General features: G+C 40.9%; 1 protein-coding gene across 7 annotated transcripts in view; it reads right to left on the bottom strand.

Moving 5' to 3' along the window:
* Nucleotides 1-4,578: 4,578 nt before the first annotated feature.
* Nucleotides 4,579-17,042, bottom strand: part of PAM (peptidylglycine alpha-amidating monooxygenase) — a 172,844-nt gene continuing 160,380 nt past the window's right edge. For 2 of the 7 annotated variants that reach the window (XM_052644035.1, XM_052644039.1), the window contains 3 exons: nt 9,250-9,453; nt 6,230-6,283; nt 4,579-5,575 (listed from right to left, as the gene is read on the bottom strand). In XM_052644035.1, the coding sequence (XP_052499995.1) occupies nt 5,400-5,575; nt 6,230-6,283; nt 9,250-9,453 (434 nt within the window). In that variant the 3' untranslated portion in view covers nt 4,579-5,399. Of the gene's footprint in view, nt 5,576-6,229; nt 6,287-9,249; nt 9,454-17,042 lie in introns of all 7 variants that reach the window. The other 5 variants (XM_052644036.1, XM_052644040.1, XM_052644037.1 and 2 more) reach the window with 3 other exon arrangements.

Here is a 17,042-nt window from a genome sequence, read left to right as displayed (position 1 = left end):
ATCACTTTCTCCTTATCTGGAAGTGAGTTGTAAGAACCAGCGCAATTGTGCCACTCCATCCACACGCATGCTTATCCCACGGCTCCCACACAATTTTTTTTTTCAAAAGATATGGAGAAGGTTGCAGTATAATAGAGGAAATATTAATGAGTGGAACATTCTCAAGTGATATTGGTGTTTTCACTTAGTAGAGTATATATTGAATAATGAAATGCATTTTTGCTCAGAAATGGAAAGGGTCCTCTTTGCTATTGTCAAACTTGTTTTTATAAATTCCTATTTCATACGCTAACTTTGGTATATCAACCCGTACAACTTCACTGCCAGGTCTTCACTGCTAAACCCCTCCCCTGTGACAGTACTGTGTGTACTCAGTTTGGGAGCATGGAAAATACGTGCCCTTGTTTTGTACCTGTAGTTTGGATATATAATTGACATCTTTGTGCTTTGGTGTTTCAACCATTTTAAGGCTGTACTGAGGAATCATATTTAGCATCATCAATATAGTCTCTACAATGAATATGCTGCTGCTGCTGAGTTGCTGCAGTCGTGCGACCCCACAGATGGCAGCCTACTAGGCTCCTCTGTCCCTGGGATTCTCCAGGCAAGAATACCAGAGTGGGTTGCCATTTCCTTCTCCAATGCATGAAAGTGAAAAGCGAAAGTGAAGTTGCTCAGTCGTGCCCGACTCTTAGTGACCCCATGGACTGCAGCTCACCAGGCTCCTCCGTCCATGGGATTTTCCAGGCAAGAGAACTGGAGTGGGGTGCCACTGCCTTCTCCGACAATGAATATGCTCCCTTAATTAAATCATGATGTTAAAAAAACACACCGAATGTGTTTGGTTGATTCTTGCCTCCTTTAAATGTGATTGCACCTATTCCCACGTCCCTCACTGCTGCAAACAAAAAACAAAAAACCCACACAAAACCAAATACACAAAGTCTAGCATAGCAACCTGCTGAAGACATCATTTGTATCTTTCATGTTGTTTTAAATAAGGTTCTAAGAAGGCCCCTAGAAGCCTTTCTGTGCATCTAAGTTATTTCCCATGCTGGGACAATCAGTGTTAGGGAATGACAGAAAGAAGCTTCTGGTAGATAAGTTCTGGCCCTGAAGATAATTTGCAACTGAGCTTTCTGCGGTCTAGGTTTGAGGGACTGGGGTGGATGACTTCTGGGCCTAACCATCATTCTACAGAGACCACATTATTTGAGAAAATGGTTTTGTATACCTAATACTTTGTTTTACAGCTCAGCTACTCTCTGGAGGACTGTATTTCTTGGATATAGTCCATGGAACACCTGGATCCAAATCACCAGGAATGCTTTTTAAAAATGCAGCTGTCTAAGCTGCACCTAATTATTGAATCAAAAAGTCTGGGAATGGGACCAACAATCAGTCCTCTTAAAATAAGTACTTGGTTGGTTCTTAGATTCATTGATGTGTGAGAAGTACTCTATGTAGGCTACATCAAATCTGACTTAAATTAATTTGGAGCTACTAGGTAGGTGACAGTCTGGGGAATAAGTTCAAATACCAAGCCTGTGGCTTCTTTTGTCCTTCAGCTACTTAACTATTTATGTAACATCTGAGTGAGACTTTAAAGATGTATGAGAACTTTGAAAAAGAATATGCTGAGTTAATAAACTAAGAAGAAAGCTTAGAATGAAAGATTTTATGCATATGATCATTCAGGGCCAACTCAATGAATGACAAAGCTATTCTTTTAGCTCCCCCAAATAATATTCTCTGGATAATTTATTGTAAAGAAAAACGATCAAGCCCAGTTGCTTCCCTTTGCCTTATTAATAAGTCATTATGCCTATTCTAGTTATCCAATTTAAAACATTTAACAATTGAGGCATTCAGATCTTAGTACTAATGGTCATATCAAAACACCTCAGACCTCATCTTCTTTTCCCAAACATCTGCAAACTATAATTTATATGAAAATATAGCTATCCACTTGAAGCAACTGACAAAGTATCAATAAAACAGTCATTCTTAAAGACAGTGGTTTTCAATTCTGGCTGCACATTAGAATTACCTGGAGAAATTTAAAAATATGACCCATAGCAACATACTATAGTAAGCGAATCAAATCTGAATCTCTGGAGGTAGCGTTCAATCAATTTTTCCTTAAATTCCCCAGTGCTTCTACTGTGACGGAATCACTTCCTTTAGGCACTTCCCAGGTAGTGCGATCTCTAACTCAATAACTGAAGTTCAGCTCAGGACAAAAGTCAGTGGAGAGTGCCTGAAGTCAGCAGAGTTCATTCATTTCTAGTCTGCCCTCTAATTAAGCCAGGTTGGTAGAATAGGTGTGGTGTTCCAGGACAGGATGGGCATGCAGGTTTTCTCTTTTCTCAATTTTCCTTTTTATACGGCTGTTTGCTTATATTCAGCAATATAATGCCATGTGTTATAATAAGGGACATATGTAAGGGCCCAGGCACACGTCAATGGCTCAATGCGGGGGCCCCCTAACCACGGCCAAGGACGGCTATCGGTCAGTGGCCTGTGAGGAACCCAGCCAAATGGCAGGTCGTGAGCAGAGGTTGAAATCGAAACCACCGTCCCACCTCTCCCCCGGTCTGTGGAAAAACTGTCTTCCACGAAACTGGTCCCTGGTGCCAAAAATGTTGGGGACCACAGGTTTAATGGATGAGGGAGCTTACATGTCTGAAGCAAGGAAGGTTCTGGAGCGACACCTCAGCAAACGTCAGACAAAACATGGCGGCCGGCCAGGCTTCGCTCTGGGTGCAAGGGGCAGTTGCCAATTATAGCAGGGAATAAAGTCAGTTACCAGGGAAACACGGCCTCTTTGATTAGAACTAGCATTCGCTGGGCCTGGGGCAAGGGTGTCGGGAGGTCCGTGAGGTGCTCGAGCTGGTGACGCACAGAGAGCGAGGGGACGGCCATCTCGCCTGTCCTGACTATACACTCAGCTGGGCTGTTCACGGTCCCCTGTGCAGCACAGACTTGTAAGATATCCTTAGGTTTTCTACCGGAAGCAAGACTCTCGGTTCAGCACCACTTTCATTTTGGGCTTCCCAAGTGGTGCTAGTGGCAAAGAACTTGCCTACCAATGCAGGAGACAGAGATGCGTGTTCGATCCCTGGGTTGGGAAGATCCCTTGGAGGAAGGCACAGCAACCCACTCCAGTATTCTTGCCTGGAGAATCCCATGGACAGAGGAGCCTGGCGGGCTACAGTCCACAGGGTCACAAAGAGTGAGATGTGACTGAAGAGACTTAGCATGCACCAGCACGTAAGAGCCCTGAAAAATGTTTTTGTCTACTCTATGGATATTGTTGAAGACTTTTAATTACCCAACAAGGTGCTATCTTTCAGAAGCTACTTGGGAACAAATTTTTCTGATCTTATTGTTAGCAACTCTAAAAGTTTAATTGGCTCATGAATCATGTAACTAATCCAGTTTTATTTAATGAGCTGCTAGAAAGTTTAGAGCCAAATTCTTCTAATGAACAACTATAATAAGAATTATTCTTCTATAAAATTTTCCATTTTTATCTTTGTTTTCCCTTTTTTCTTTCCTGCTTTCATGTAACTTATCATTTTGATCTCCCCCCCACCCCCCATCCATGAGCCACTGTAAAGCTGTTCAGGAACAAAACTGGGCATACATAACATTAAAAGATATGTAGTTAACAGAGCTGATGATCAAATAGTGCACCAGAAGAGATGGCTTTCGTGCAAGTCAACTAATTTCCTCAATGTAAGAAAACTTGAACAGCATCAAAGTCAACTTACGCCTCTTGGGCACTGCACTAACACTGATGTTGAAATACAAACATGTAAGATATAGAGAACAGGCACCCAAACTGGATTGGCCGATACGTTTGTTGGGTCTATTAATGAGAGCTTATGGAAGAAACGTTAGGAACATCTTGGCTACCCAATATGTCAGGACAGTGCTGTTGTGAGTCTACATTTACTAATGTGGTGAAAGGGGTATAAAAGAGTGGTCAAAGGGAGCAAAAGTGTGTTTTCACTTGACAAGGAAAGAAATCTTCCAGTTAGATCAATTGTGTGTCAATTATGAGGGAAAAGAATCTAGGTTGTTAGATATTTTAAATAACTTGGCTAGAAGACATTTCCATTTGTTTTTTGCAAGTTAGTCTATATTGTTTTAACCTCTAATATGCCACTACTGAGATGTCTGAATTGCAAGTAGGCATTCTGAAGAAAGGGTTCTAGAGTCTGATTATTATAAAAAGAAAAGCTATCAGGTTCTTACTAAACTCAACTGACAGATTATGAAAAATATGTTTTAAAAGTAATTTGTAGTCACTGTAAGATGGAATATTCCTATAAAATACAAGGATATTTGGAGTAAAATTATTCTTTAAAAAAGAAAACCATTAGTAGTAACCTACACTGATGGATTAATTTATATATGTAATTTGAGACACAGGTTTCCTCTTAGCTACAATCACCTTTTATTATTTACCTTCTGATTGTTATACAAGCAAAAATCCTCTTTGAATTTTTAGAGAAAGCCTGGTTTTCACACATATGTAAACTCGGGCTGGTTTTTAATTTATATGTGCTACATAATAAAATGGTTTCTTAATTTTAATACAATGCACTTCTTTTGAAACATTGAAAAGGTTTCACAGGTTTCACTATAGCTTAGGTTTGTGTAATTATTACAAAAGTTGTATACAAGCCCTGCAAATATGCAAAAACTGCAAAATACACTCTGACAGCTAATGCTCTGAGAACACTTTATTACACAAATTACATTCAGATTCTGAAAATAGTGATCTAACAGTGTAACCATCTAAAAATAAGACATCCCCAAAACACACCAACTGAGGAAGGAAATTTAAAAAAAAAAAACAATTTAAATAGAGACTTTTTTCTTTCCCTTGTTGCAATATAATGTTAGTGATTTTAAAAAAATAGGAGATTTAGCAGCTTTGTCGTCATGTAGCACGAAGTTTCTCTTCACTGCCACAGGCTGAGAATGCTGAACAGGAAAGGCACCAAAGAAAGACACTGGCAATGGAAGTGCTATTGGGAGAATACTGTGTTCAAGCAGAGAACGGAGTTATTTACAAACTACAGAAAAGTCTCAAAAATGCAGATGAGCAAACCTTCCATCCCTAAACGACTAGTGTGATGGAAGAAGAGGATCGCTTCTCTATCCTATGTTCATATAAAGACAATGGCATGGTGAATGAACTTGCAGGAAACTCCTCAACTAGAAACAGAAGCCAACTAGTCCCAAAGGAAGTAAATAAAAGGTGTACGGTCCCACACAGACGGGTACAGTTTACAATTAAATACGCAAAACGCTCAACGTGCTCAAGGGGAAAGGAACCTGGCATCCTTGGTAAATCTCGTCAGCCTAAAAGAAAACCCTGTTTCTCAGGAGGAAGGGGTGGGGGCGGGCGGCGGGGCCGAGTACTCTTCTTCGGACTCGCTTGCTTCCTCATCTTTCTCCTGGTCGCTTCCTTCCGTGCTGAGGCGGTCGAACCCCTTCCGGCTGTAGCCCTTCCGGCTGGCGAAGAAGTTGCCCAGGTTTAGGCCTCCGCCTCCCTTTCCTGGAGAAAGCGAACAGGGACAGAGGATTGAGGTAAGGTCTGCACAAATGATTTTCAGTTTCCTTATAAATTCTTCTGGGGATGGGAAAGGGCAGGTATTAGAGAGGGGGGAAAAATGACATAGAGACACTGATCCGTCAGAGTCAGAAAGATACAACTCCACAGGTTCATTAAAATAAATAAGGAGAAAACAAACGAACAAAACACCCCAAAGCTCCCCAGGATTATGCATTTCTGCAGGATTTATTTCAGCTCCTGCTTTTTCCAGGCTCTCGGGAATGGCTGTCCCCTTGAGCAGCTCTTCATTACGATGACTTTATGAAAAGGTCATCCTCACTACGACACGCACTGACACACCGACAGGGGTGACAGAAAATTCGCTGAAGACAAATGGGGGGACATGAAAAGGCAGGGAGAAGAAGTCGATGACACAGAATGGCAAGGTGCGAAAATGAAGCTGGGGAACCTGGGGCCTTAGTCACACACTTTTGGTTGGTGCATGGTTTGCATTTGGCATTTGCGGGGGATGCTGTGTTACACAGGAGGAGCCTAATTTCCAGAGAGAAAATACAAAGTATCTCCTTGCTTTTTAAAAGACATGATCTTGTTGACTGTGAATCAAATGGGAAGGATTCTAAAAGGTCACACGCATACCTCTAAGTCTTCCCAGAACTCTTCCCGAACTGGCCTCAAGTTTACGTTCAGAATCTGCTAGAGAAAGAGGGCATATTTCAAAATAAATCCCAATCACCCTCCTCAATCCATGGGCCCAGCTTTCAACACAAAATAAGGAATTCCTAAATGATTAATAACAAGGCCTGGCTCCTGTCTGTATGTATTCTTAGAATTCTAAGGGGGCAAAAGGCAACGTATCATTGTCATACATACCAGGGCCAGAGCTGGGTTTGACTCCTACCTAGGTCTCTTATAGGCTGTGCAATCTCAAATCACTTCTCTGAGCCTCAGTTTACCTAGGTCTCTTATAGGCTGTGCAATCTCAAATTACATCTCTGAGCCTCAGTTTTCTCTTCTGAAGAAGAGACAGGACCAATGACAATCCCTACCTCTCCGTAAGCATGTGACATGTTTACAAGCAGTGTTTGGTATATACACAGGAAATGCTCGGTAAATATTAGTTACCTTTATTATGACAAACTTAAAAATTACCCATAATTTGTAAAACCTTGGAAGCTTTGGTTACTACAATTTAGGAATATTGGTCTGAGGTTTTAGGCTTTCTATTAACAACAGTACATGTCCTGATTAAGGAAGCTTTGGATCCAAATGTACAGCATTTGCTTTTTACATAAGACTGAAGGCAAAAAACTTCTGAAACCCTGAGTATCTGCAGCCATACATGGTGACCCAAATTCTTGTTCCATGAAAAACTGACTTTCTCTCCTTAGGCGGAGGCTGAACTCCAGACTGACTTGGTTTCTCCGAGTGCTGTGTGTCTTACTGCGCTCTCTGCCCTGCTTCCAACACTCCCTTCCGGACTATGGTCAGGAAAATAAGGCTCAGGGTTCTCCCACGAAGCCTCTAACAGGAGTGGGGGCGGCATGGTGGAGCACAGAGCAAAGGCAGAAGGGGAGGTGGGGAGAGAAACAAGCAAGGAGGGAAGGAGAATTTGATAAGACGGTTAGCAAGCCGACAAACGAAGACTGCAAACTGCACAAGGATGCGGGCTGGTCCTCAGTTTTGCATCCCGTGTGCCCAGCACAGTGTCTGATGTGACGCTGACAAGCTATATGGGTGTGCTGAGTAAGTGGAAGGCCTTTCACGAGGGTTATTAAAACCCTCATAGACTGGATAAGATCTATCAGGAACAAATGTTGAAAAGAGGTGAGAGGTTGGTATACTTTTAGAATTAAATGTATTAGACTAAACCATATAAAGCTGTAATTTCTTAAATAAAACATGACTGAACATGAATGGAAAAAAGGTGAGAGGCTGGTATACTTTTAGGATTAAAACAGAATTAAATGTATTCAACTGAACCATATAAAGCTGTAATTTTTAAAACATGACTGAACATGAATGGCAATTTCATATGGTTCGACCTGGGTCCCTCAGTCTTCCCAACATACTCCTGTGAACAATATTCTGGTAGCAGCACCACGCACATGTGCTAACAGCAAAGAGGTAGATACCAAACCTTCTTGACACCCCAGCCACTCCTCCTTTAAGTGCACTGATTAGCAATATTCCTGCTATACCCCGCCCCCTGGCCTCATGTATTTCTGATACTCCACATATTTATCACTGTACGTACCATCTATTAATACCTTTATATGTCATTTCTTTTTTATGTCTTATCTATTCTGTGAGCTCCAATTATTTATTCCATCCTTTTCCCAGCGACTATTTATCAAATCCTCAGGGCCAGGAACTGTTATTTATGCTGGAGATATATCAGGAAACAAGCAAACACACAAGATTCTTGCTCTTTTGAAGCTTCCATCTAATTCCATGAAGACAACGACTATATCTACTTATCTTTGCCTCTGCTCAGCCCTTGTTGGGAAGAGTTAGCTGTATTTTTGAAGAGCTTTATTGACTGCAGGTGAAAAGCAAGAAGTCCTAGAAAAACTCCCTTTCAAAAATTATTAATTTAAATCCTTTGGTTTTATTTTCGGTGTCCTTTTCTGTGTCAGGGCTTTGCCGAGGGCACTGAATCCCTGCCAGTCGCCTTGGCCTGAAATTGGATCACATGCTGTTTCTTGATCGAATGCTGTCCACCATTCTGGTCCATTAATACCTTCCCAGATGCAGCTGTAGCCTCCTGCCTCGGGACCTGGGGACCCCGCCAAGGGACTGTTTCTGAGAGGTGAGAATCACGAGTTGGATTATTTACTTATGTGGATACCTTGAAGGGAACGCAGCTACTCAGTCTGATACTATGATGATGACTGGACAAAACACTGACACCGGTATTGGACTCTCCCCTCCTTCACTCCACTCTTTTAACTGTCAAATGGTTTTCTATGGAAATAATTGGTTTCCTGAGAGAGGTGAGGTTTAAGACAAGTATCTTTTATGACTTTTTATTAGTTTATTACTAATGATTATTCCTTATAATCACTGGTGTTATTAATTGAGCACTTATAGGTGCCAGGTTCTGTGATAAATGCTGTATGTACATTATTTCATTTAATCCCTACACAACCTTGTGAGTATTGTACCCCCACTTTACAGATGAAAAACCTCTGGCTTAGAGCGGTTAAGTAACTTGCCCAAGGTCACAGAGCTAGGGGCTAGAGCCACAACTAGGGAAAAACAGACAACTTCTAAAAACTGACCCAGGCGTTTTGAGGACTGGGCCTGTTTCTAACAGCAGGGATCTCCTCCCTCCTGACGCTTCAGCTAATTTATAAAGACTCTACTCATCTACACAGTTTCATATGGAGACATCTAATGGCTTTACACCAATGCTAAAAAGCTGTAATAGGGGGTTGGGCTTTTATCTATCCAAATTCTGAAGCTCCAGGTACATTTTTCCACTTTGATACTAACTATAGACAATATTTGGAACATAGACAATCACACTGAAAGAGGTATAGAACACTTGAAAAAAAAAAAACACACTGAAAAAAAGGTCACAACCAAACTTTGATAATCAGGTCAAACACTCTTTCGCAGGGAGGTTCCAAATTCAAGGGGCTCGTTTTACTTGCCTCCAAAGGCCCTTGATTTTTTCCACCGAATAAATAAGGCAATGGCCAGCAGGACAACCACAGGAATAACCAGAAGGGTTGTAATGAGAACAGCCGGCACTCCGGAGCCCGGCTCTTTGACCAGCTTCTGTTTCTCTTGTATCTTCTGCAATTCTGAGGAGGCGGGTTTGTTCTCCATTTTGGTTTCAACAACTGCCTCGGATTCTTCAGGGAAAGAAGAGTTGACAATATTCAACTGACTCAAAGACTCTGTAACCCTCCCACCCGCCCCTGCCCAGTCAGATTAACAGCTGCTCACGAAGAACTTGTTGAGCTCAATGCATGTGGGGTTCAGGCTTCAATATCTGTAGCTACCGAGCTGGTACCTGTGACTGGCAAATTCCCATGGAATGGTTTTTAAAACCTTTAAATTGGTTTTATTTGGTTCTACCCTTTGTTTCCTCTTTAGGCATAATTCCACAGAAGATGTATCCTCCTTTTGCATTTTTGCAAAGTTAAAATGAACAGGCGACATGGTATAAGGGACCAGAATTGGTGTGCATACTGGAGTCAGATGAACCTGAGTTCGAATCCCAGTTCTCCTATAGAGCCAGCTTGTGTAACTTTGGGCAAGTTACTTAAGTGATATGGGCCTTAGACACCTCCTCTGTATAACTGTGAGGATGACAACGACCTCCTTCATGAAATTACTGAGCATAAATGTTTATCCTAAGGTGCTTCGTAAGTACTTATCTCCTTGTGATTTTAGTTTATGAGCCTCTTTCGTGTTCACTGAATCACTGGTGCCTCACATGCATAGTTGCATGCATTAATTCCAGAATTGGAAAAAGGGAACTGGGTCCTTTCCAGGTTCTTTTCTGCAGTTTCCAGCAAGTTATAAGTGTACCTGGATGCACTGTATGTCCGTTTGTTGTTGAGGAAAATAACTTACACAGCTGTTCTGTGATATTGGCAGATACTGGGTAGATATCACGCCTAAAGTACTACTTGGGAAACTGATAACAACAAAACTAAGTAAGCGACTGTAGGAATCTTAACAACTACTGATGTAGAATGAGGTTGAACCTTGAGATGTTCTTGCCCCCAAGAACACATACATGCCTCTGCCCAGAACCCTGTGTGTGAAGCTAGAAGTTACAACCGTGTTTGCCCAAAGGCTTACAAGGTTTCTGAACTTCAGCTTCTTGGTGTGCCCTTTTGCCCTATGATACAAATTGTATCAGATGGCCTCATGGTAATTTTGACAAAGTGGCAAGGATTAGTGTTTTAACACGATCAAAGTTTAATATGTGTAGACATATTGGAAATACTTCTCCAAGGAAGCATTTCTCAAATTACTTAAGACATTGTAAACACCGTTTACGATACACACTGCTAGGTTCCAGCTTTTTGCCTCAATATTCAGAGCAAGCTTCCTGACCGGTCTCAATGATATCTAGGGCACACATACACTGTTTCAGGCACTCTTCTCATTTCATCATCACACCAAGCCAATGAGTGGGCGCTATTGTGATCACCACTTCACAGATGGCCTCAGAGTTCTCCTTCCCTTCCCTGCACTGTCATTAAGGGGAGACCATTGTTTCTCTTCTTTTATCCATGGAAGTGGGTCTTCAAACTTGAGTGGGAAAGGAGGAAAGGGATTGGTTCATAGATCTAAATGGTTCAAATTTAATCTAAGTCTCAGTTTCCAAGAGGAATAAGAGTATGATTCTTATTTTTCCTGGCTACTAGCTGTTTTGTCTTTTTCTTCATTATTGTTGAAAAGGTATACAAATTGTTCTATGTTTAAGCAAAAAATAACAATAAAGTGATGATAGGATTACAAAATACAGGCCAAAGAGGTGGAGATTGGAGGACACGAAATTGCTGCCTTGGCAGAAGGATTTGTGCCTATTTGAAAGTGACTATAATCAGAGTAATTACATAGCACTTTCTACCTGTCACTTAGCGCATCTACCTAGGCCGTGGATGTTGGCTGTGCCAACTCATATGTAATTTCATTTGTAAGCCTGAGCTAGGACAGAGCTCCAATAAAAGGAAAGAAGAACTATGACTAGGTGACAGACTAAAAGAATCATTTTACCTTTCACAGAAAGTGTGCTGAGAATAAGGTGGTGAACTTGCTAAGATGCACACACTGTACTTTAGAAATCCTTGATATCCACACCTCTTCTGTACTCTGCATGTCATCTACTAAAAATACTGGAACATTCTAACTTTTGGAACCAGGTGCAGTATGTTTAGATTTTAAATGATGCTCTACATTTTAAAGAATGAGGATAAAAAAATTTTAATTTCCTACTGTTAAAAAAGCAATATGTTGCTCTTAGATGACTTTATAAGGGGAGTAAAAAGCCTAAAAAATAGTTATCACTTAAGAGTCTAAGAATTTCACTCAAAGCATGAAGAACAATCTAAATTCTGTCACTTTTACTCTTTATCCTAAATTCTTTCACTAAAACCCCCCAGTAATTCAGAGCATCCTTGATGAAGATGGAATGGAGGAGCTCTAAGATTAGCCAGGACCTGGCGCTACTAGAAGGTGGGGGTTGCTCATTGACATTTTCCTGTCATACATGACTCCAGACAGATTAAATCAACAACAAAAATATCTTCAAACAAGCTTTCCCAGCATCTCTGCAGATACCTGGAAATAAAAATAATCCTGAAGACTGATGCCTAAGAGGTGTTCTCTTTCTTCTTTTAAGCAATGCATTTAGAAAGGGAAGTGCACTCTCGTGTGAGCTCACACACACAAGCACATGCGTGTCTCTCCCCCTTTACAGAAGGGGAGAAGCCCAGAGACCTTTGGAATGGAAATAACTGGAACAGGAAGGAGAGACATTTTAAATACACCAACACAACAATTACTACCCCATTCATCACAGATGGAACTGAAGGCTGAAGGTTTTAGATGGCATAATGGCAAGTAACATGTGAGAAGGCATGGAAAGTCCATACAGCATTAATAAGATCCTGGGCTTATTTTGGAGCCACTGAGGTTCAGTTCTGGACCATTGCAATAAAGCACATACTGCAATTAAGCAAGTCACATAAATGTTTTTGGTTCCCATTGCAAATGAAAGTTACGTTTATACTATACCATAGTCTATTAAGCATACAATAGCATTGTCTTAAAAAATGTACATGCTTTAATTAAAAAAAAAAAGTTTCTTGCAACAAATGCTATTATCTGAGCCTTCAGCAAGTCAGTAACATCAAAGATGGTGATCACAGGTCACCATGACAAATAACATTGAAAACGTTTGAAATATTTCAGGAATTACCAAAATGTGACACGGAGACAGGAAGTGAGCAAATGCTGTTGGCAAGTGGTGCCGGCAGACTTGCTCAATGCAGGGCTGCATAAGCTTTCACTTGTGAAAGACACAATAAAGCAAAGTGCAACAAAAGAAGGTCTTCCTCTACACCTTTCTGGGTTGGTTTGTTTAATGCACTGTGCTTCCTGTACAATGTGTTGCTCTCCATAAGGTCTAAGATGCCAATGGCATTAGAGAATTTATTTCTATTTTCTAAAGACAGATTCACCATCATCATCTTTCACTGTGGGGTGGGAGAGGGGTAAAGGCTATGCTTTTGGAGGGATACTGGTGTGTCTGTTTTACCCTTAGGAACTTCATTTGAAAGTTTCAATCCCTTTCCTAAGTTTCTTAGCATCACAAATTCTCTTATCCCTGAAACTGCCTGAGAGCAAAATACTGGTTCAGAAACTCTGCTATTACTGATCAGTTGTGTAACCATTCAGTGGGGATGAGTGTCATGAAAGGTTAGTGGAATTTCAAAATCTACAATTACCATGTATGTACAGGGTTGTTAATCTGGGAAGATGTTTCTCTTTCTCTTTTGTAAGAGCTGGTTGAAACCAAGCTTACAGGTTGTGATAAAAGACAAAACTCTTGGCGATCCAGCATGATTTATATTCCTTTCTGTAGTAAGAAAATAATCTTAAAAAAAAAAAGTTTAATGAGACTCATATGGGTTCAAAGAGGACTAGAACAAGTTCATTTGGGTTTGGGTATTCCTAACTATTAAAACAGGACTGTCATGACAAGAGATTTCAGCTGAGTTTACTATTTGAACTGCTGGGAAGTTCCATGACCAAATGGACTCTGCGGTGTGCAGAGGGAGAGAGAAGGTGGTCAGTGGGTGAGAACGGGTCCCTGTGACTGGCCAACCAGGGTGAGACAGGTGGCTGGGCTGTTCACAACACGCCAACCAGTACAGTCTCAGAGTTTTGGTGGGAACTATTTAAAGGTAAGTTGGAAGTGGTCAAACAGGAGATGGCAAGAGTGAACATTGACATTTTAGGAATGAGTGAACTAAAATGGACTCGAATGGGTGAATTTAACTCAGATGACCATTATATCTACTACTATGGGCAAAAATCCCTTAGAAATGGAGTAGCCCTCGTAGTTAAGAAAAGACTCCAAAATGCCATTCTTGGGAACAATTTCAAAAACAACAGAATGGCCTCTGTTCACTTCCGAGGCAAACCATTCAATATCACAGTAATCCAAGTCTATGCCCCAACCACTAATGTCGAAGAAGCTGAAGTTGAACAGTTCTTTGATGACCTACAAGACATTATAGAACTGACATGAAAAAAGATGTCCTTTTCAGCACAGGGAAATGGAATGCAAAAGTAGAGAGTCAAGAAAACCTGAGTAACAGCCAGTTTGGCCTTGGAGTACAAAATGAAGCAAGGCAAAAGCTAACAGTTTTGCCAAGAGAATGCACTGGTCATAGCAAACACCCTCTTTCAACAACACAAGAGAAGACTCTACACATGGATATCACCAGATGGTCAATACCAAAATCAGACTGATTATATTCTTTGCAGCCGAAGATGGAGACACTCTATCCAGTCAGCAAAAACAAGATCAGGAGCTGACTGTGGTTCAGATCATGAACTCCTAATTGACAAATTCAGACTTAAATTGAAGAAAGTAAGGAAAACCACTAGGCCATTCAGGTATAACCTAAATCAAATCGCTTATAATTATACAGTGGAAGTGAGAAATAGATTCAAGGGATTAGATCTGATAGACAGAGTGCCTGAAAAACTATGGATGGAGGTTTGTGATATTGTCCAGGAGGCAGTGGTCAAGATCATCCCCAAGAAAAAGAAATAGAAAAAGGCAAAATGGTTGTCTGAGGAGGCCTTACAAATAGCTGAGAAAAGAAGACAAGTGAAAGGCAAAAGATAAAAGGAAAGATATATTCATCTGAATGCAGACTTCCAAAGAATAGCAAGAAGAGGTAAGAAACCCCTCCTAAGTGATCAATGCCAGGAAATAGAGGAAAACAATAGGATGGGAAAGACTAGAGATCTCTTCAAGAAAATCAGAGATACCAAGGGAACATTTCACAATAAAGGACAGAAATGGTATGGACCCAAGAGAAGCAGAAAATATTAAGAAGAGGGGGCAAGGACACACAGAAGAACTATACAAAAAAGATCTTAATGACCCAGATAACCACGACGGTGTGATCACTCACCTAGAGCCAGACATCTTGGAGTGCAAAGTCAAGTAGGCCTCAGGAAGCATCGCTACAAACAAAGCTAGTGGAGGTGATGGAATTCAAGCTGAGCTATTTCAAATCCTAAAAGATGATGCTGTGAAAGTGCTGCACTCAATATGCCAGCAAATTGGGAAAACTCAGCAGTGGCCAGAGGACTGGAAAAGGTCAGTTTTCATTCTAATCCCAAAGAAAGGCAATGCCAAAAATGTTCAAACTATCGCACAATTATACTTATCTTGCGTGTTAGCGAAGTAATTCTCAAAATTCTCCAACCTAGGCTTCAACCGTATGTGAACCGTGAACTTCCCGATGTTCAAACTGGATTTAGAAAAGGCAGAGGAACCAGAGATCAAATTGCCAACATCCACTGGATCATAAAAAAAAAGCAAGAGAATTCCAGAAAAACATCTACTTCTGCTTCATTGACTACACTAAAGCCTTTGACTGTGTGGATCACAACAAACTGTGGAAAATCCTACAAGAGATGGGAATACCAGACCACCTGACCTGCCTCCTAAGAAATCTGTATGCAGGTCAGGAAGCAACAGTTGAAACTGGACATGGAACAATGGACTGTCTCCATACTGGGAAAGGATACATCAAGGCTGTATATTGTCACCCTGCTTATTTAACTTCTATGCAGAGTACATTAGGTGAAATGCTGGGATGGGTGAAGCACGAGCTGGAATCAAGATTGCTGGGAGAAATATCAATAACCTCAGATATGCAGATGACACCACCTTTATGGCAGAAAGTGAAGAGGAACTAAAGAGCCTCTTGATGAAAGTGAAAGAGGAGAGCGAAAAAGTTGGCTTAAAGCTCAACATTCAAAACATGAAGATCATGCATCTGGTCCCGTCACTTCATGGCAAATAGATGGGGAAACAGTGCAAACAGTGACAGCCTTTATTTTCCAGGGCTCCAGAATCACTGCAGATGGTGATTGCAGCCATGAGATTAAAAGATGCTTGCCACTTGGAAGAAAAGTTATGACCAACCTAGACAGCATATTTAAAAGCAGAGCTATCACTTTGCCAACAAAGCTCTGTATAGTCAAAGTTATGGTTTTTTCAGTAGTCATGAATGCATGTGATAGCTGGACCATAAAGAAAGCTCAGCACCCAAGAACTGATGCTCTTGTACTGCAGTGTTGGAGAAGACTCTTGAGAGTTCCTTGGACTGCAAGGAGATCAAGCCAGTCCATCCTAAAGGAAATCAGTCCTGAATATTTACTGGAAGGACTGATGCTGAAGCTGATGCTCTAATACTTTGGCCTTTGGGCACATGATGTGAAGAACTGACTCATTAGAAAAGATCCTGGATGCTAGGAAAGACTGAAGACAGGAGGAGAAAGGGACAATAGAGGATGAGATGATTGGATGGTGTTACCGACTCAATAGACACGAGTTTGGATCAAGGTCTGGGAGTTGGTGATGGACAGGGAAGCCTGTTGTGCTGCAGTCCATGGGGTCACAAAGAGTTGGACATGACTGAGCAACTGAACTGACTGATTTAAATAGAAATGGCGTGAGGCTACTTTGAAATCCAGCAATTTCAGAATAAACTACCACTATCACCAATCTGTAATTCTTGGAAGAACTTAAGGTGAATCAATTGGTGGTACTCATTTCTCCTCAACAGGACAGTAACAGTGGTTCAGAACATAGCTTTGGTGCCAGACTGGCTTAAATTCTGGCTTTACCATGTAATATCTTAGTATTAATTCTGTTCCTCTATTTCCTCACATACGTAAAATGAGGATAAGAGCAATTATCATTTGGTTGGTGTAAAGATTAAACTTAATTTTTGTATAGCCCCTTTTTGTGCTCCATAAGTGATGGCTATTATTTATAATAGTATCTTTTCCAACATCTCTATTTCAGGGCAAACAGAGCTTATCAATAATTCTATATATAACAGTAACAGGGAATAGGAACTTCTTCAACATGAGTGTTGTATGAGTGTCACTCAGTAGTGTCACCTGGGTATAATCTCTACAAATGCCAAACAGTTGCTATTTACTTATTTTATAATATTGTCTTACCCCTTTCAACCTTGAGCCGGCTATATTTTCTTATCTGCCTATATAAAATCCCTAAACTCCCTCTTGCTTCTCGCTTCTTTTCATGTCTTTTCCACCTGCTTTCATGAGAAAGGAAAACAAGTAAGCCTGTGGTTAAGTCTTAATATCTAGGAGAATAATTTGTAAAGTAACTAAGAAATGAGCCACTTGGCTACTTAAACAT

Source organism: Budorcas taxicolor, chromosome 7 (assembly GCF_023091745.1).
Source record: "Budorcas taxicolor isolate Tak-1 chromosome 7, Takin1.1, whole genome shotgun sequence".
NCBI classification, from domain to species: Eukaryota; Metazoa; Chordata; class Mammalia; order Artiodactyla; family Bovidae; genus Budorcas; species Budorcas taxicolor.
This window is presented reverse-complemented; position numbering and strand designations above follow the sequence as displayed.